Source organism: Nesoenas mayeri (genome assembly GCF_963082525.1).
Source record: "Nesoenas mayeri genome assembly, chromosome: 4".
Lineage (NCBI taxonomy): Eukaryota > Metazoa > Chordata > Aves > Columbiformes > Columbidae > Nesoenas > Nesoenas mayeri.
Window position 1 is genome coordinate 26,462,884 of NC_137540.1, and position 21,673 is coordinate 26,484,556.

General features: G+C 40.3%; 2 protein-coding genes across 2 annotated transcripts; both read right to left on the bottom strand.

Annotated features, from left to right (window-relative positions):
* Positions 1-5,859: 5,859 nt before the first annotated feature.
* LOC308040260 (interleukin-8-like) lies at positions 5,860-8,949 on the bottom strand (the record flags this gene model as incomplete). Its single annotated transcript, XM_080344167.1, has 4 exons — positions 5,860-5,890; positions 7,196-7,279; positions 7,979-8,110; positions 8,885-8,949. The coding sequence occupies 4 exons, from the start codon at positions 8,947-8,949 to the stop codon at positions 5,860-5,862; spliced, it is 312 nt and encodes a 103-aa protein (XP_080200293.1).
* Positions 8,950-18,890: 9,941 nt separating this feature from the next.
* Positions 18,891-20,736, bottom strand: LOC308040296 (interleukin-8-like; the record flags this gene model as incomplete). Its single annotated transcript, XM_080344217.1, has 4 exons — positions 18,891-18,921; positions 19,513-19,596; positions 20,363-20,498; positions 20,673-20,736. 4 exons carry the CDS (start codon positions 20,734-20,736, stop codon positions 18,891-18,893), a joined length of 315 nt encoding a protein of 104 aa, XP_080200343.1.
* Between the last annotated feature and the right edge of the window lie 937 nt (positions 20,737-21,673).

Genomic DNA, 21,673 nt, shown 5'->3' on the forward strand with positions numbered 1-21,673 from the left:
AAAAGGAGGGGCAAGGAAAACCTCCATTCTCTGTTGGACTTTGAGGGAAATATAGTTAACAAAGATGAGGAGAAAGCTGAGGTACTTAATACCTACTTTGCCTCAGTTTCTACCAGTAAGACAGGTGGCTCACAGGACAACTGGCCTCTGGAGGTGGTTGACAGAGATAGGAAGCCAAATAGGCCCCTTGTATTCCAGGAGGAAATAGCTGGTGATTTACTGAGCCATCTGGATCCTCACAAGTCTATGGGACCAGACGGGATCCATCCTAGGGTGATGAGGGAGCTAGCAGAATTGCTCGCCAAGCCGCTCTCCATCATCTTCCAACAGTCTTGGCTCACTGGGGAGGTCCCATACGACTGGAAATTGGTGAATGTTACCCAAAATGTTACCACAAAAAGGGGTGCAAAGCTGACCCCGGCAACTACAGGCCTGTCAGCCTGGCAGGGTTATGGAGCAGATCATCCTGAATGCAATCACACAGCACCTTCAGGATGGACAAGGGATCAGACCCAGCCAGCATGGGTTTAGGAGAGGCAGGTCCTGTCTGACCAACCTGATCTCCTTTTATGATCAGGTGACCCACCTGGTGGATGAAGGGGAAGCTGTAGACGTGGTCTATCTGGACTTCAGCAAAGCCTTTGACACTGTCTCCCATAATATACTCCTTCAAAAGCTGTTAGCCCATGGCTTGGACAAGTGCACTCTACGCTGGGTTAAGAACTGTCTGGAGGGCCGGGCCCAGAGAGTGCTGGTGAATGGGGCTGCATCCAGCTGGCGGCCAGTCACTAGTGGTGTTCCCCAGGGGTCAGTGTTGGGTCCAGTCCTGTTTAACATCTTTATTGGTGATTTAGATGAAGGGGTCGAGACCATCATCAGCAAATTTGCTGATGACACCAAGTTGGGAGGGAGTGTCAACCTGCTGGAAGGCAGGAGGGCTCTGCAGGGGGATCTGGATAGACTGGAAAAATAGGTCGATTGCAATGGGATGAAGTTCAACAAGGCCAAGTGCCGGGTCCTGCACTTTGGCCACAACCACCCCCTGCAGCGCTACAGGCTGGGCACAGAGTGGCTGGAGAGCAGTCAGACAGAAAGGGACCTGGGGGTACTAACTGACAGGAAGCTCAACATGAGCCAACAGTGTGCCCAGGTGGCCAAGAAGGCCAATGGTATCCTGTCCTGTATCAAAAATAGCGTGGTCAGCAGGACAAGGGAAGTGATCCTTCCCCTGTACTCTGCATTGGTGAGGCCACACCTGGAGTATTGCGTTCAGTTCTGGGCCGCTCAGTTCAGGAAAGATATTGAAGTGCTGGAGCAGGTCCAGAGAAGAGCAACAAGACTGGTGAAGGGACTTGAACACAAGACCTATGTGGAGAGGCTGAGGGAGCTGGGGTTGTTTAGTCTAGAGAAGAGGAGGCTTAGAGGTGACTTCATCACTCTCTATAACTACCTGAAGGGAAGTTATAGCCAGGTGGGGATTGGTCTCTTCTCCCAGGCAGTCAGCAATAGGACAAGGGGGCATGGGCTTAAACTCTGCCAGGGGAAATTTAGGCTGGATATTAGAAAGAAATTCTTTACAGAGAGAGTGGTCAGGCATTGGAATGGCCTGCCCAGGGAGGTGGTGGACTCGCCGTCCCTGGAGGTTTTTAAAGTGAGGTTGGACATGGCACTTAGTGCCGTGATCTAGTAAATGGACTGTAGTAAATGGACTGAAGTTGGACCAAGAGTTGGACTTGATGATCTGTGAGCTCTTTTCCAAACCAGTTGATTCAGTGATTCTGTGATAATATCCTGTTATAAACAAGAACACATCCAAAGTTTGGAACAAATCTGCAATATCAAGCCAGCACTATGTGTAATTTTCCTGGGATTTTCCCATATTATGTGATGGCAATATAAGAAATCGAATCATGTCCAGAATGAGAAGCAATCCATAAAAGAAAAGCAGGTAAAGCATGGATAATTCATCTGTCACCTGATACATAACCAGGATGTTTGGATTAGTCAATTTTCATCACAGACAAATTACTGGAGGCCAGCAAACTTGTGTTTGTATTCTTTGTTCTTTTAAGGAAGAGTTTAAATTATTTTTCAGGGACTTTCCAATATTTCTTTCACTGACTTCCTCTATGGTTTACAGCATTTATAGATTAGAGGCAAATATACTTTCAGTATTTTAATAACAGTAACACTGAAATTCAAGGGAACAAATTACAGCTCATTACTGAAAAGGCTCCAGATGCAAGAGCAGAACTACAACAACCAGCCATGGGAGAGTGAGTTTGAGGATAAGAGATGACACGAGGTTGTTACTTCATTTTTTGGTTGTTGCTACTGTCCTTTTTGCTCCCAAACTGAAATTGTTGGTGAAAAAGGAGTGAAAGTGGTTTGGAAGGAAGATGAAGTAAGGAGCAAGAAGATAGCTGAGGCCAGAAAGGACATGTAAACACCTTTGCTACATTTGATTGAAAAGAGGGCAGTAGAGAAATGAATGGAGGGTGATGAATACACATCTGTAACATGGAATGACCTTCTGTCAGCATTGTAGAAATACAATTTTGATGCCAAATGAAGTGGGCAAGAGAAGCATAAGCTTAGATGAGATTGGGAAAAGGAGAAGATGGACAAGAACATATAGTTAGCTGCAGTGAAATCTCAAGGGCATTTCTTTGGTTGTGATGCAAATGTCCTGACTCTTACTCACCACCCGTTCAGCTTTCTGGTGTGTTACATGGACCAGAACGCACAGACACACAGACGCTAAATAGCCTATGTGTTCTCAAAGGCTGAAGCTTTCTTCTGTGGCTTCTGCATGTCTTGGTAACTGGAGGACCACCAGACACATTGTTTAGAGCTCAATGGTTGAACACCTCAATCTGTTGGCAAAATGATATGGGTCGAGGAGGGGACCGTTCAGTCTCACTACACAGGGTCTTCAAGACAAAGCAAGCTAAAGGTAGCTCTCCTCTTTTAGGATCACAAAATGGCAATAATCCTGCAGTTTCAAGAATATCTAGATCACAGGTTAAAGTGCACTAAATTGTGCACACCTCAGATAAACAGATAAACATTAGTTTAAAATTCCTTGGATGGTCATGCATCTCCTGTGCCTATTGCTACTTAGGCAGCTTAATTCAACTAATACATGCTGCTATTTTGTCACATGGCTACTTACTTTCAATCAAAGCTGAAAGCTCTTTCAAAGCTCTTTCAGCTGAAGAGAGTGTAGCATCTGGTGGAATAAAACAATTTTTGCTGTAGAAACACATATAGAAACATACCTTTTCCTGATTGCTTCAGAGAGCACATGCATTGTCTGATGGATAGGGATTCACCTCTATTTCAACTGCTTTTATCACTGTTAGAAAGCAGGAATCTGCCCTATTTTATGCCATATTCTTAGTAAGTACCACTTACTGGGGGCTGCAGCATAGTCAATCTCTGTTGTGCATTCTGTTTCATCATGTGAATTTTTCAGTTTTCATGGAAGTGCTAGTATTTGCAACAGAAAGAGGTACATGTGGAAGCCTATTGGATCTCCTTCATGTATAGGTTCTGACTTCTGTTCCTAATCAACCAGGACAAGGACCTAATGGATATCTTTCAGATTTCAAGTTGCCAAAACACTCAATAGCTCTCTCATGTTCCTCTTTTTTCCTGTCCAGTGAAAATCCCTTGAAATCTTAAAACCCTCTCCTCTCTCAAGAGAATAAGCAGGGCTATTTCCTTATATCATTCATCCTTTAGTTATGCAATGTGCAAATGCGTAGACAACAGGTCAGAGGAGAGCAGAACTTGTTCTGCGCAGATGTTAACTATGATGCTAATCCTGTACTGTTGTGGCGACATGAGGGGGGCTCTTTTTTTGCTTTTGCTCTTGGAGTGATACTGAAGAAGAGAGGAAAATAGAAGCCATGTTTTCAGATCAACTAAACCTGATCTGATCATTCACATGTGTTGGATTCTCCAGAACACGGAACATACAGACTTCCTAGTAGACCAGTACTACAGTCCATCCAGCCCAGCAGCCCGTGTCCAGCAGTGGCAATAGGAGAGCGTGCCACCCTGGGCTGTTCTCCCTTATCCCCACAGTACCACAGCTTATCATGTTTTAGGGATATGAGGAATACATCACTCAGTATTCCTTTTAGTATCTGAATCTGACTGCCTTCTGCCAACAGGTCACTATATGCTGTCTAAAAAAGTACTTTCTCTTATCTGTTCTACACTGACCTGCAGATTTCATTAAGTATCCTAAAGAGTGGGATTTGATGAATCACAGTCCTCTGTACATCACCCTTTGCCTTCAGGATTTGGTAAGGCTTGCTCAAATTCTCCACAACCTCCTCTTTTCCAAATTGAAAGTCCTGTATAGTCTCTCCTGTAGAGCATCTGCTCTGTCCTTTTCATCACTGCCGCTGCCCTTTCCTGTAGCTTTTCCAGCTCACGTACCTGCTTCTTGACATGCAGAGATCTAAACTGCACACAATGTTCAAAAGTTGAGCACGCTAAAATTATTTACACAGCAATAAACCTGTGACCTCTCTCTCTTATTCTCAGTTCCATTCCTGAAGATAGCCAATGTTCCACAGGCTTCATTTGGCTGCTGTTGCACTTTGAGCTGCTGATTTCAGAGAATTGTTAAGGATGGTTGTTTTATACTCCTGTCTTATGAACTGCACTGGGACTCTTACGGAAAGGCGTCCACACCCACAAGGGCTGTGCTGCACAAGGGCAAATGCTTGATACTTGGGTACCCAAAGTAAAGGTCACAAATTCCCATTTTGATGGTCAAATAGTGGCCTTTTGATGTCATAAAGATTTACAGCTCTGGGGCTGATCTGGACACTGGCAGTATTTAGGCACCAGAGCATAAAATTCTCTTGTCTGCAAGGTACTCAAATAAGGAGTCTTGCTCTGCAGGCCACCAGTCCACAAGGACTGGGAGCAACCTGAAGAGAGGAGGATGCACATTGCCCTTCCCTAAGACATTGCTATTGCATATGAAAATGTGAAATAACAAAATAACAATAGATAGCTTTTTTTTTTTTTTTTTTTTAGAAAACATTTATTATAACAATACGTTGTTAGGAACAAATACACTCTCACAAGCAAATTCTGCATATGTAAGCTAAATTTTTTACCATTAGCTGATTGAGTAGCTATTTAGACATACTTGTACAGAGCAATGAGGTTGTGAAAAATTCTTAAGAAATGAATAGCATGAATGAAAAATCCAGTAAGAATTAAATTACTTATCATCCTTTTTTTTCTCTTGTACAGAAACTACTCAATCAATATTTTTATAAATAGCATGGAATTCACAATAAATAAATACCAAACCAACTGTCTTACATTCTGTAGGCTAGATTTTGAAGTCAGATATCACAGTTCACAGTCTAGCCACAGGCTGACCATGGCTCAGGAAACTGTTGTTGACACAACATACTATTGCACTCCAGGGGAGCAAGAGGAATTATCAATTTGCTGGTGCAATAGCAAAATAGTAAGGCTTAGTGTAAACAAGCTGTACTGTAAGTGCATTGCACTTAACTGATTGTGTTTTGCTGAAGTGGCTTCCAAAGGTTCTTCATTTCCTTTAGCACTTTACCTGTTCCACATTTTCAGTGTAAATAAACAGCATGTTCCACAGACAACATGAACCATTTTGAAAGGCTTTCTTAAATACATACAAATAAATAAATAAATAGATAAATAGATAAATTAATCTACAATTAACATCATAACACTGATGCAGGAGGTGGAAGGTGGTATGTGGCCTGAATTATGCTTTTCCCTCTTGTTTCTCTCAATGGAGGAGTGGCACGAGTTCCCAGATTTTTTCTGTCCTGGTGTTTCTTAGAGTGGCGAGTCAGAATTGAGTTGAGCCCTGTTAAGAGGTGAGGGAAGAGGATAATTTAAAAGGAGGTTCAAGAACCACTATTGTTGCTTAGCATTGCATGAACAGTTAAGGATGAGTGGTCTCTTTCCAAGCCTATGTGCTACATTGAGGTGTGTTTTGAAAGCAATTACTGAAGTCACAGTGTGTGCATATCTGGTGCTCAGCTAGGAAACATCTGCAGCATGAGTCTCTGCATTTACTTGAATCAAGAAACTAATTGACTTGGAAATATGAATTATTAACATATGATACTGCAAATGAGGGGAAGATGAATTTTTTAATGCCTATTGTTTCAATAGGAGCCAAAACACTTCCGTATTCCTTTCCTTCCAGATGGAGTTGCTCTTACTCAAAAGTTTGATAGTGACATGTCCAGTATAAGTTGGCGAATGACCTATTAGAAAGCAGTATAGAGGAAAGGGACCTGGGGATCCTGGTGGACGGCAGGATGACCATGAGCAAGCACTGTGCCCTTGTGGCCAGGAAGGCCAATGGCATCCTGGGGTGTATTAGAAGTGGTGTGCTTTGTGGGTCCAGAGAGGTTCTCCTTCCCCTCTATTCTGCCCTGGTGAGACCGCATCTGGAATATCGTGTCCAGTTCTGGGCCCCTCAGTTCAAGAAGGACAGGGAACTGCATGAGAGAGTCCAGCCCAGAGCTACCAAGATGATGAAGGGAGTGGAACATCTCCCTTATGAGGAAAGGCTGAGGAAGCTGGGTCTCTTTAGCTTGGAGAAGAGGAGACTGAGGGGTGACCTCATTAATGTTTATAAATATGTAAAGGGTGAGTGTCACGAGGATGGAGCCAGGCTCTTCTCGGTGACAACCAATGATAGAACAAGGGGCAATGGGTACAAACTGGAACACAGGAGGTTCCACTTAAATATGCGAAGAAATTTCTTCACAGTGAGGGTGACAGAACACTGGAACAGGCTGCCCAGGGGGGTTGTAGAGTCTCCTTCTCTGGAGACATTCAAAACCCACCTGGACACATTCCTTTGCAACCTCATATAGGTGTTCCTGCTCTGGCAGGGGAATTGAACTAGATGATCTTTTGAGGTCCCTTCCAATCCCTAACATTCTGTGATTCTATGATTCTGTGATTCTGTGACATATCGGCTTGAACAAGGACTCTGCAGCACAGTCAGAAAGACTAATTCTATAACTAAGCAGCAAGTTTCCATGTTCTTTAAATCTGATTATGAGAAAATCACTAGGAAATCCTACAAATTGGCTTTTTTTCTTTGGGAAGATTTAGCACTGCACTGCCCAAATTGAGAGCAAATGTAACTTACTTGGCCAGAATTGCATTTACAATCCGCTGGACCCAGAGAGCAGTGGGATCCAAGCACACCTCTCTGCCATCCTTCAGAGTAGCTCTGCAAAACAGGGAAAAAAGAAAAGTCAGGAAACTACTATGTGAATTTGTTTTATTCACAGAATTTAATACTGAATGTTTAGATTAATTAGTATAAATTCATCCCAATGTGCTCTGGGTTAGACTTGGTCATTTTATTATGTGTTCCACAGCTGAGGAGGGTAAAATTGTCAAGAAGTTTTGTGAGTTTGTGTACCTGCTCTCAAAGCAGTCACACATTCCCAAAAATCTTTCTTAGTAGATATGAGTACTTGTTTTGAATTTGTCTACTTTAGTAAAGGTTTCTTACACAATGATTGAAACCTCCAGTGGTAAAAAGGAATTTTGGCAGTATAAGGATTTCAACATTTTAGTCCCTCCTCCATGCCATTCAAGATCAGATTAGTTTCATTGCTTCTCTAAATCTGCTTGTGGGCACTTAGTTTTTCTCTCTAAAACTGATGCATACGCTTTTAATGGGGGTTTTGCCTGGATGATTTAATATGTCCCAAGACAGGTAAATAATGATCAGTTCAGGAATACATAAGGTCATAGAGACAATGAAAAACATGGCATATTACTTAAAATTTTCATTTCAAAATAATAACTGCATCAGACTACATAATGTCAACCTACTGTCATAGCTGTGAATATTAAAAGCCCCTGCAAGCAGCAGCAGAGTGTAGGTGAGGGAGACAGAGGCTGTCGCAGAGCTACTTACATGACTTCAACGTTCTTGCAGTGGGGGCCACTCTGTGTCAGCTTCACGTCTTGAATGGCTTTAGGTGGGATGAACTTCGAATGAGTGGCTATGCACTGGCACCGCAGCTCGGTTGCCATCCTTGGCAGGGTCCTACCTGTGAGCAGAAAAGGAATATCATGCTTTGAGAGGTGGTCTTACTATCCCTGTATCAGATATAAAGCATGACTGCTTTATTTTATTTTCTTGATTGAAATACTGCACTTGTCGAAGTTGCCTAAGTCCTCACAGTATCAAGACCAATTGCTTATTTATTTCAGAGGAGCTGATGCCCAAGTACATTTAAAATTAAATTATCACATCTTTTTAAAATAAAGCCGCATATTTTGTGGTTACTTGTACTGACCACACTTTACAGTTACTTGCATCATTTTAGTATCTGGATTGACAAAATGGAAACTATACAGAAAACAGAGCCCTATTTTTTTTAATTTATAGGAGGCTTGCCCATGCTTCCATGTTCGTATTGTTTGTTCTCTGTTCCCAGCTTTATACTATTTGCTTGAGGCAGTATGATCATTGAGTAACAAATATGAGATCATAAACTGTCCTGTGTGTGAAAAGGCAGAGAAACATTCAAACACTTAAGCAAAAGATCCTGTCTCTAGTCACATACACTTCAAGTGAAACATTGAAACAAAGCAAATTTAAGTTGCATCCTTAAAACTTTTCCCCGAAGATGTCAGTAACTCTTCAGGACAAGGGCTGCTTGGTAGACTTCTGACTGAAGACAAGTTGCTGAAAATATCTCCAAAGACACTAATTTGCTGAAATATAAACATAAATACAAAGCTACCTCTCTGCAAGGACATGCATCTCAGTAGATGCGTACACAATACTACATGGGGAATCTTAGGAGGGATTTACTCACCTTGAGACACAGCCACTGAAATCAGGAAAAGAGCCAGGACAGCCGCAAGTTTGCTGTTCATGATTAGTTAGGAGTTTTTTGCTGGATTGTTTATCTCTGGTTCTGTGGAGCAGTGACCTCTCTTGTCTGGAGGATTGCTGATGCTTGGTCTGAGGATCCATCTTCCTTATATACTGTTTTGTACCCAAAATGTGTGCTCTGCTAGCATGTAGATTGCGTTAGAGGAATTTCCCAGATGCAGTAAAGATGAGTCATATGACTGTTATGAAACTCCTTCCTCAATGACGAGGAATTATTCTGCTGAGAATTAGGTAATGTATTAATTTATTAAAATAAATTATAGCCATGCGTTCTGATTTCTTTTGTAGACTTCTGTAAATTTTGTGCTTTTTCCAATGCATACCTTTATTTGGTAATACAACCTTATGATGGTTTCAGTTACATTTATATTATAACTATTTATTATTTTCTTCAGGGTTGTAACTGTTCTTTGTAGGGATCCCAGATCTATACTTAAGCTATTTAATTTCTTATCTCCATTTATGGTAATAGCTTCTTCTTATCTGATTTTAAACAACTAGATTAGAAATCGAGCAGTGCTGGAATAACTGAACAGCTTTTTCACTGGCATCAGGATTTTACCTCAGTGTTATTTTGATGTTACAGATTTATTTTTTTTTCTGTTGAAGTGGTATCCTCCAAAGTAAATTCGTCTCTAAAACTACCTGTTCAATAAAGAATTTGAGCCTGCAATATTCAAAGATTCCTGTGGGAAGTAGATATTGAATTCTAAATGGCTTGGAAAATCATGCCTGCATTTTTCATGTCACACATATTAATGAATGATCAGTAGAGGAAGCTTTGTGTGGAATCAAAATAGTATGACTTGCTAAATGCAACTGCTTTTTTTTTTTCTTTTTAAGTGCTAGATATTGTTAATAAGTCTTTTCTGTAGACTTTTTCAATGACCATAACCTTAGGTTTTAACAAAGGGAAATAACATTATGGCACTGCTATAGATACTTCTGTAAAAGAACCTTGTTGCATGAATGCTGAGTGTTTATTTGCTGTGTCTGGTGGAGATATTGCCTTGCAAGGGAGACAATTTCAAGGGAAGACTTGGGCTCAAATGCTGATCTGTTGCTTAAATGAAGATTTGTTTTTTTAACCCATCTGGAGTGTGTGTGATTAGGAGCTTTACCGAAAAATAAATTTAATTCTCTGAAGGCATGAAAAAGAAGAGGATTTTAGCAGGTACAGAAGGTTATATTTTATGGTTTATGTTTTATTACATTTTACATGTTATTTTAAAATAACAGGGTGGTTTCACGTTTCACTGGTGTTAAAATTCTGGATGTTGAAGCTTTAACCAGCTTTATTTGAATAAGATTTTGCTGATTTTTTTTTTTTTTTTTTTTGGGATCTCTTTCTTTCGCTCTGTGTCTCTACATATGTATGTACATGCACATGGTAATTCAAATTTAATTAGTGATCCCATTTTTCTAAGGTACTATTTAAAGCTTTGTTATCTAATTTTGGTGTGTACTGAAATAGCATCAATGCCTGAGGCAAAAAAAAGAAAATTCCCCCTCAAGTCCCCAGGTACAAACAAAGACTGCTTGTCCTCCTAACCGCTAGACTCAGCTATTTCCTGAGTATGGCATTAAGAGATATGCAGAAATCCCCAGGTCAAAAGTGAAGTCAAGAGCCTACTCCACTTGTATGATTAACCCTGCCCCTGAGCCAAGGGTAAGTAGCTGCCTAAAAGAGCAAGATATTTGTCATGAAATAAAAATCCACTATGTTTTCTGAGAGCTAAAGCATCCCCTCTGCTTCTGGTTTTTCTCGATATCACACAGTTTCATCGGGACTATGTAAAGAGAGTGTAATAGTGATGATAAGGGCATAAAAAGGTTAAGATGAGAGATGAAGCCCGAGGGGCAGGCACTCCTAACCTGTGTTGCTGGGAGTGCCGTGCTTCGCCCAACTTCTCCCTACATCCCTTCAACACTTTGCCTAGGATCTTGTCTCAGCCCTTGCCTATGGGAACTCCAAATCCATTGTCAGATTTTGGCAGCATGTTTTCCCTGCCAGCTATCAGAGACGACTTTTGCAACTGGAATTGCATCTCCTTTTGAAGGGTAATGTCACTGACTGAGCTGATACAGCCGCAAGCAGAGACCGTCCATGCTTAACCCTGTTAAAAGCACGCTTTTAACAAACAAAACAACAGTGATGCAATACGATGACTACTGAAAAACTGCTGAAAAGGGAAGGAAATATCTCCCTTGCCTGTGTTTCAGGTCAGCGTATAGGATGTGTTCGCTGCTGCAGGATGGAAACTAGTAGTTTTTCTATTTCGTGACTCATTACCTTGTCTAACGAGCACAAAAGTCAAATGGGAATCTTTTTGGATCTGGCTGGGCATCATTTAGCCTTGCATGTAACGCAGGACATCCAAACACAAGGGCCACAGTGAGGAGGATTCATGCATACTCTGGTGACCAGGATCATCACGAGGGATGGGGGAGAGCTTGGATCCAGTTGCTTGCTGGCTTGGGTCACCCCAGTTCCAGGGGAATGCTCCAACCTCTGGGCTGATAAGGTTACTTCAAGAAAATTAAGAATATGTCTTTTTTTTAGACAAATTCAGACCTCTCACTTGAGAAGTTGTGCACACAAGACCCCAAAGGCCCGGGAGACAAAGCTTTCACTGGAACAAGGGTTCAGCTTGTGGAAGGTCAACTCTTGTCAACTCCTGGCTCCTGTGTGTCCTCACTACCACCCCACTTTCATTCCCCAGGGAAAAAAATCCCACTCTGTCTTCTAAAGCCACCTCTATTCCCCTCAAAGGGCTTGGTATTTGCCTGCCATTCCACTCGACATGCGGCATATGTGCAAAGACAAACAAAAAAAATCCTGTATTTACACAAGTACTGCTCCAACAGTAAGAAATTCCATTATGTCTGGGTCCAAATTGAGCAAAGAAGGTACCTGATTGTTCCCATGTACAGCAGTGAAGCTTTGAAATGCCAGCAACAGGTCTAAATTATAGCCGGAAAGAGGAAAGGAGCCTTTTAGACCTTGATTTTTGGAAGCGTCAACCACGTGCTTGCTTTTTACTGTCTCAGCAGATGTTTAGGTGCATCATACCTGTGGTCTTTTGGGTGGCTTAACAGACAGGGACTGTGTGAGAGCTAGGAAAGAGTTTCAATCCTCAGGCTCTTAGAAACATAGATTTAGAGGGAACTGTTCTGAAGAATTACTAATTCCTGAAGAGTGTGACCGTTTTCATGCCAGGAAACTAAACTTTGCCTTCTAAAACTAGCTTTGAGCTGAAGCATTCTAGTGAAGAAAACATCTTACCTGGCCAAAACAGTTTTTACAGTGAGCCAGACCCAGGGAGCGGTGGGTTCCAAACACAATTGTTGGCCACCTTTCAGTGTAGCTCTGCCAAGAAAGAAACAAAGAAGTTGTGACTAGGTGGATCCTTGCCACTCTCCTAATATTTTGAAATTTGTCTGAGCTATTTGACAATTAAGTAACTTGAGGACATGGTATGAACTTCCATTTATTAAAACTGTTTGAGATTTTCCAACTAGAGGTTCTGAGAGAACTGGGGAAAATATATTTTCCTGTACTTTTTCCATACTGGGGCATTTAAAAAACCTTTTTCTTAATGAATGGTGTCAGTGTAGGTGCTTATGATGCATACTTTTTAATGAGCCAGATGAATTATAGATTAGGTTTCTCATCTCTATCTGGTCATAGTTTAGCAGATCTTTCAGGAACTTAATTATCTTGGAAATAAAATCTGGCTGAAATTACCAATTACTGGTGAGGTTGAATTGAATGACATGCAATGCTTCAAAGGGTTTGATTGTATGGGTATTATTTGCTTATGAAATCACAGCGAAAACATGAAAACCTGAAAGCTCCCTTCTGTTTACATGAATGCATTGATTCAATTAATGTGAACAGCTCTTGATGGGATTTTTTTGTCTTATGCTTGGTACTCATGTGGATTTTACAATTGATGTTCCACATTCCTTGCAAAGGAAAATGCTCACAGGGAACACTGACATAGGGAGTAACTTGTGGTATTTCCAGCTTTGCCACATGCAGACCAAGTTAGAGGAAATTGCTTGAATTTATTTCAGTGGGATCAAGATTGTATCTTTGATTCTTCATTGTCTAAATTATTAATAGTGTCATGAATATGTTATAGGCATTTCATTCTCTCCTCTGATGTTGGTCATATTTAAGATACTAGCATAGCGAGACTTGTAAAACACTGTCTGGAAGTGTCTTGTAACATTGGCAGGAAATGAGCTCATTCCTTTGGATAGAAGGCCTAGTACCTTATACTTGGTGTCTATGAGGCTTTGCAAGGGATATATCAATATAATTTTGCTCAAAGTAAATAAGTAACTATGCAAAATGCCAAGCCACTTCCTTCTATTGAAAGCAAGGTGCTATTTTGCAAAAGTGCTCACATGATTTCCACATTTTTGCAGCAAAGTCCTCTTTGGCTTAATCTCACATTCTGAATAGCCTTGGGAGGAATGAACTTGGAATGAGTGATATGGACAGTCATTGGAAGCCTTTTTCCTCTGTCTTCACCAGGACCCTGCCTATAGAACAAAAATTAATTATGTCTGCATAAATGAACAATCTCATTATTTTTTCCTATGAAGAAGGAGCCTTATTCTTGTTACTCAGACACTCTAAGTGTCAGAGATAAAATTAACTGCACCTGCACAACAGCAGAGGTTACATTTTCAAAGCTGCTGTTATGCAGATACACTTAAAGTTAAGCTTGCTTCTCTAAGTGAAAATGCTTTGCTGTTTTCATAATGCATTTGTGCCTGAACAGATTCTACACCTAAATTACATCATGCAAAGTAGGTAAACGTCATAAACTATATCCACATATTCTTTACTAGTTTCTGCCATAGTCATCTGCTCATATTCTTTATTCTCTTCTGCAAATTGCATAATTCTTGCTTTGAGGAAGCGCAGCCATTAACCTGCCTACCAAAAAAAAGTACAAATAGGAGAAAGTCGTCATTTGGAAAAGAAGAAATGTTTGAGCACATTTAGAAAAAGGTCCTGTCTTAACTCAAATATTTCTTATAATCTAGGGTTAGGCATATATTAAGGCATAGGAATAAACTAATTACCCCCACAAACAGCCACAGCATCCTAACAGATGCAAATACAAATTATACTTTTTATTTCTGAATGATAGTTTATTGATGATGCACATCTCTCGCAAAAAGTCGACATTAACATAGCATAAGCCCACTTGCATTTGCATATGTATTATATGGTTATGTGAGTTTTAAGAAATCATTTTCTTACCTTCTGATCCCACCATTAAGACCAAATAGAGAACCAAAGCTACAGTGACATATTGGCTATCCATTACTGTACAGAAGTTTTGTTCTTGACAGATGTCCTGCTCTAGTTCTATTTCACATTACATTTTATATTGGAAAGGTGCACTCCCAGCAGCCTGAGTGCTGAACAAGTGTACTCTAGCACAATGGACAATGTTCTGTACATGCAGGTTTCCTAATGTGTGAGAGTGTTGCATAAGAAATCCAAATCTCTGTGCAGTCTGTTCAGCAGCACTTCAGAACTCCCAAACTTCTGCTGCTTTATGTTTTTATTTATTTATTTAAATTGTGATTATTATCCATCACTATCTGTTTGCAAGATCTTTATGGGATATTAGTTTTAACCAACAATGTTGAGCTTGCACTTGGAAAAAAATACAGCATTATCAGACGTGCCTCATCCCAAATTTTCCCCCCTCTCTGAATATAGAATTTGTGTTTAGCTCTTTGCATTGAGTTTAAATGCCTTGTGCAAAAGCTTTTACCCAACACAATTGCTGCAACTTTTCATCCCAGTCTTAATGGACTACATTTTGATAAGGATCTAATGAAGCTATTTACCCAGTGCCTTATGAAGGCAAGATGTAACTAGTTTCTCTTGTTCTCTGAAATGATTTTTTTCATTTTCAGTTTGGCTAAAGGAATTTAGATGCTTGATTCTGTACTGAAAAGCCTCTCCAGTCATTGGGCAGGAAAATATGAGCTTAAAATGACTAAGGCACTGTCACCTATACCACTTAAGCTCTCCTGAATATTTCATTTATTCAGAATATGAAAAGATAAAGTACCTGACAATAAGAGTTGTAACAACACCTTATTAAAATAAGCACTTGTTTGTAACCTTATGCATCTAGAATAATCATAGGTGTTTAAAACAGAAGTTAAATATATGTTGTAAGTGAAATATCTCAAGTATTCCTCAGGAATCCATTTCTAGAGTGTGTATCATTTACTTATTGGGATATTGGATATTCTTATTTTTTGAGGTGAAAAAAAAGGTGATCTCAAGGAAAAAAAACTGGACCACATTATGATCTGATAAAATATCTTGTCCATTTGAATTTCATTCCTTTACTAAAATTAAGGAAGCAATTGGGTTTTGTAAAGGAACCTGCCAAAGGAGAGCTTTGGTATTTTATGTAGGGGAGATGGCAGTTTATCCTGAACATATATGGCATATTGCTTTTGCTCACTGGGAGGAGGAAAACACTTTGGATGTGTTAGCTAAGATTTTTAACTAGTGAATAATTGGTTGGATTGTTAAGTGTCTCAACATTAAAATATTTTGCAAGAAAAATTTTCATGGTGTCAGAGTTTGGCTTTGGAGAGACAGTATTAGCAAAGCAGAAACAACACAGAAGAACAGCCAACATTTGACAAAGGTAGTCATCAAGTCAGAACAGCTGCAGTGCTTCTCTTAGCTGGCTATGAGAGCACTGAAACATGTTTTTGGAAGTGTGGGGGTTGTTGTTGTGTTCCTAAGAAAGGTGTCTTGTGAGTGCACACAGAACAGAAATGCAATATTTTGTCATTTCTAGCCAGCCTCTGAATCATGTCTCACCACTGAGTGATAACCTATGGAGAAAGCATGGATACAGTGCAGCCATTGTGCAGAAGCCCTACCTGGAGTCCTGGGAGCACAACCATTGCTGACATTTCGGACAGAAGAATTTATGATGAGAACCCTTCGTTGACTGTGATTCAGCTCCCAGTAACTTGACTGGGGTTTTGCTGGTGACAAGAAGTTATGTGCTTACTGTAAGTACCTGTATAGCACTAAAACTAGTGTCAGTCCTTTAGGCTACACACCTACTTTTATGGGGTGTGCATATAAAGGGGTTCTCCCCCACTTCTCCCCATTCTTGGCTGATATTTCTAGCATGTGTCCCTTCAAATTAGATTTCTGAAAGAAGCCAGCTTGTAAAAATCACTTGGAAAACAAGAATGCTTAGTGTTGTAAGACAAGTCTGAACAGAACCTGTCCTCTTGAGAAATTTGCTTTACAGTCTGAGGCTGAGTTCTAGCAGGCTGTGTAATGCAGTGCTGAGGGACAGAATCATAGAATGTCCTCAGCTAGAAAGGAGCCGCAGGGATCATCGAGTCCAACTCATATCCCTGCATATGACAGCCCCACAGTTCACACCGTGTGTCTGAAGGTGTTGTCAAGTCTCTTTTTGAATACTGACAGACTTGGGGCCATGACTACCTCCCTGGGGAGCCTGTTCCAGTGCTTCAGCACCCTCTGGGTGAAGAACTTTTTCCTAATGTCCAGCCTAAACCTCCCCTGGCACATTTTCCTGCCATTCCCTTGGGTTCTGTCATTGGTCACTAAAGAGAAGAGTTCAGTGCCTGCCCTTCCTCCTCGCCTTGTGAGGAAGCTGTAGACCACAATGAGGTCTCCTCTCAGTCTCCTCTTCTTCAAGTTGAACAAATTAAGTGGCTTTAGCCACTCCTCATACAGCTTCCTCTCCAAATCCTTCACCAACTTTGTAGCCCTCTTCTGGACACTCTCTAGCAGCTTAATATCTTTTTTATACTGTGGTGCCCGGAACTGCACACAGTGCTCCAGATGAGGCCGCACCAGTGCAGAGCAGAGTGAGACAATCCCCTCCTTCGAGTGGCTGGCAATGCTGTGCTTGATGCACCGCAGGACACAGATGGCTTTCTTGGCTGCCAGGGCATACTGTTGGCTCATCGACCAGAACCCCCAGTGGAGCTGCTTTCCAGCATCTTGTCCCCCAGTCTGTATGTACAGCCAGGGTTGCCATGTCCCAGGTGCAAAATGCAGCACTTGCTCTTGTTGAACTTCATGAGGTTGGTGATTGCTCAGTTCTCTGATTTGTTCAGATCCCTCTGTAGGGCCTCTCTACCCTCAAGAGTGTCAACAGCTCCCCCCAATTTTGTGTCATCAGCAAACTTGCTAAGCAATCCCTCAATCTTCAGCCTAAGTAATTTAAAAAGACATTGAAGAGTGCTGGCCCTAAGATGGATCCCTGTGGAACCCCACTAGTGACTGGTTACCAGCCCCACATAACCCCATTTACTGGAACCCTTTGAGCCTGGCCTGTCAGCCAATTGCTCACCCACTGGAGAGAGGGAGTCAAGTATGCTTGAAATAGTTGTCATCTTGCATAAGAGCTTGCTCAAACAGTACCAGAAACTCCCTTTTTTATCTTGCATTATGAGCAAACTTGGGCTGTTCATGCAAAATATGGAGCAGCTCCCTATTGGAAGAGACTGAAGTAAAACAAATATCAAAACATTTGTCCAATTTTCCCACTTTCTCAAGTGTTCACTGCTTGTATTCCAGCTGTTTCTCTGTAAATGGCTGTGTCACAGGCAGATGCATGGCCATACAATCAGAGTTGTATTTCTTAGGACTTTTCCTGATGTGGTCCTTCCTCCTCAGTGGAATTAGGGAGGATGCTCAGTGACTTCCTTAATGTTTATCAAGTTTCCCTGCTTATTTAAGTTAATGAAAACCTCATACAGTGCCAGGTTAGTCAGCTGACATACTGTCCAAGCACCACCACTGCCTTGGAATTTTTGTGACTAACCATTATTTGTTCATTACTTTCTATCAGTGAATTTTGTCACCCAGGCCTCTGAAAACATAGAGTCTGGCAAGGAAGGAGGAAGAAAGTAGATAATTTTTATATTTCCTCCTATTGGAAACCATGTGCACTCATCATAGACATGAACTTGCTGTTGTAATTAGCTGCAATCCACAACTCAGCCAACACTTGCCCTTCTGAGAACCCCTTACATGATACAGAATGATAGACAATGCATCCTCTTTTTCAGTTTTGTATTTAAAGAAGGAAATTAATAACACAATATTGAAATGAAAATATATAAACAAGCATTTATTAGGTACATAAACACAAATATTTCCCATAAATAAATATTGAAGACAACTACATTCTTATGCAAAAGTAAATAAATAAAAATAAATACATAAATAAAGTGCTTTTTAATAACAAAAATATGTCATTAAAATAAATATTTACACCTTCACAACACTAACTCATAATAAACAATATCTTGAAAATGATGGCACAAAACCTGATGCCTCAGAATTTTGGCTTCCTAATTTTACAAGCCAGTAAATTTTACAGTCAGTAATTTTACAAGCCAATAATTTTACAGTCAGTAGCCCACTCTGACTGCCAGTAGCCTAGGTACAGTTGATGGTGCCTATCCGTGCTCTCCTGGAGAGGATTTGCTGGTCTATTCCTAAACTATTGGCAAAAAAGAGAAGGCGTCATTTAGTGAAAGCTCTGCTGAGAGTGCACTGCACTGATCCAGCTGTGTTTAGCATAAATGACTCGAGAATCATCTCCAGCTCTTTTCATAATCCATTTTTTCTGCCTGCTTTTTCTGGTGTCAGTGGTTTCTCTCCTATATAATGAGAACTCTTCAAAAGATTTAAACTAGTGTTTTCAACTACAAAACCAGGGAATCATTACTCTCTAGATGCTGTTAAAAGTGTGAATATGGGTGGCAGGAGGAGGTGAGCTGCCTGAAGCTGAATGGCTGGCTGTTCCTGGTTGTTCCTGGCTGCCTTCCTGGAGGAATTAGGGCATTTTTCTTCTTCATCTTAGGACACTGTCTCTGGTTTGGCATTTGGCCTAAAAAGAAAGAAAATGGAAAAGGAGACAGTTAGAACTTGTCCATGGAATAAGCATCACTCACTGGAATCATATTAAATAAACCACTATAAGTTTCTGCTTTTTTGTCCAAGCTTCTTAAAAGCTGCTACTGAACATAAGGAATGCTGGTACATTTTGACCTTTTCACAAGTACTCAGTAACTGTGCACTTCCATAGTTTGATGCTCCACTTAACACCTCTTGGGCCTGATTTTTCCCCCACTCATCTAAACGTCATTAGTTTTGAAAAATGGATTATTGCCTTTTACCATTGTAAGCACGAGAAATCCAGTTAGTCAATACCTGGATTTCCTGATCACTTGAGCTGCAGGTTTTCAATATGCTTGTGTTTTACATAAATGAAGTTCACACTGGGTGTGTGGCACAGTAAGGTATTTAACCTAATACTATAATTAAAGTTCAAAGTGATCACAATGTTTGTCCCAGTTAGTGAACACAAATGCTCACAGCTGCCTGAGGAGACAATATTTGAATGCTTTACACGGTGCATGTTTGCTACCTCATTTAAAATACTGGTTTTTGATAAGCTCATTAAGGACACATGACTTACTTGTCCAGAATTGCTTTGATGATCAGCTTCACCCAGGGAGCACTGGGTTCCAGACACACTTCTCTGCCATCTGTCAGGGTAGCTCTGCAACAGAGAAAAAAAGGGAAAAGGTCTGCTTAGTGAATTCCAAGGCGATTTCCCGTTTCTCTCGTAACATAACTCTGGGTGTATGCTGACATGTTCTCCTTTACTTTAAGCTGTACCACTTGTGGCTGTAGCCTAATATAAACCCTTTTAAAAAATGGTTTCATATCTTATTTATTTGAATGCATTAAATCATTTGCAGGCCTATCTTTTCAAAATTGATTTTTTTTTCCTACAGCTTGCTTTGTGGTGGTGTTTAATGGAATGGCAAAACCTTTCTGTCTTGATTCAGAAACTACTAGCCAGTCCACAGGAATTTTGTTACAGTAAGAATTCTGCAATTGTGACAAGATTATATTATTTGTATGGTAATGGTAGTTATTTCATTGACTTGAGTAGAAGTGTGATCATAATTTTCTTAGTCATTAAAATTCATGTTTTGATCACTTGCTTAGCATGCCTCCACGGGTTTAATTCTCTTTTCATATGCTGGTAATTCAGTTTTAGAAAGTTATTTGCTGTCTGATTACTGTAGTTTTAGGTTGAAATATTGCATGGGTTGTTTAAAAAATAATGGACAAGAATAATGGGCAATTTATAACACATAGCATATGATTTGTAAGAGTAACAAGTGTTGCTGTTGTACATTCTGTGTAGCCATGCCTGCTGGCTTGTTCCATCTTTTGGGGAACACTTAGATCATCCTTAATGCAAAAATCTGTTTCCTTCTTGTTAAGTAACTGGAAGATTTTGCAAGAGCACTTACATGACTTCAGCATTCTTGCAGTGAGGTCCACTGGGGATGAGGTTCATGTTATGAATGAACTTGGGATGGATGAACTTGGAATGGGTGCTTATGCACTGGCATCGGAGTTCAATCACTGAGCGTGGCAGGGCCTTACCTGTAAAACAAGAAGAATGAAAAAAAAGTGAACTGTTTTACCATTTCCACAGGAAGCACAGCATGTTCTTTTTGCTTATGGTATTAGAAGAGTTATTTGCTTCACTTGTAAGACAGCATAGTATCTCCCTTGTCAGTATTTACAGTAGGAGAGCTTTAGGAAGAATTTCTTTACCTTTTGTTCCAAGCACTGAGATCAGGAGAAGAGTCAGCGCAGCAGCTGCAGCCTTGCACATCATGATGCAAGAATGTTTCTTCCTTGTGTTGACTGGGTCTGTTTCTGTGCTGAGGTGAGCTCCCACAGCCCTGAGGGTGGCCAGTGCTGGGGCTTTGGCACCTGCCTGGTTTATATACTGCCTTGGTCTCCCTTTTGTGCTCAGGCATCATATGTGGGTCATACCCATGGAAACTCCCAAAGCTGTAAGATGCTACTGTGAGATGAGTCACAGGTGAGTGGGTAAATCCCTTTCCCTAGATGACCACAAAATTGCTTTTCATTAACAGAAAACACCTTATTAATTAAAGAAATATAAAAACACAGACCATGTACAAAATTGCCATGTACTTGACTTTGTGGAATCTATAGGTTTTTTTTGTGATACTCATATTTCTTGTGATTTTCTTCCATACTTTCGTACTTCTGCTGTTATTTTTACGTTAGTCTCTGGAAGTTTCCACCCCTGGTGGAAGCATACAATCGGTATGTATGTATCCATATGTTTTGGGGATTTCATTTTTTTTAAATCTTAAGACATGATAGAAATACGAACTAATACTTTGTAGAAATGATATGTACTAGAACTGGATTTTAATGAGCTCCCCTTGTCTTTATATGTCTTTATATACATTTAAAAAAATAATCTTTCTTTATATGCTGAGATAACTTCTACAGGAATACTTAGAGTACTTTTTAATATATTAAAACCTAACATCACTGAAATAAACAACAGAATCCAGACTGACTTTGTCGTACTATTGAGAACATACATAATATATTATTATGATATGATTAATTGCTTTGCCTAATCAGGTAGATTTTTTTTGAGAATGACTGCTTCTTCTGAAGTCAAAACTTCTTAACTATTTGCTCCTTTGAAATTGAACAGAGGAAAATTCTCAAAGTTGCTTCAGGGGTCTGCTTCTGAAATTCATCGAGACACTTTCACAAGTTTAAAT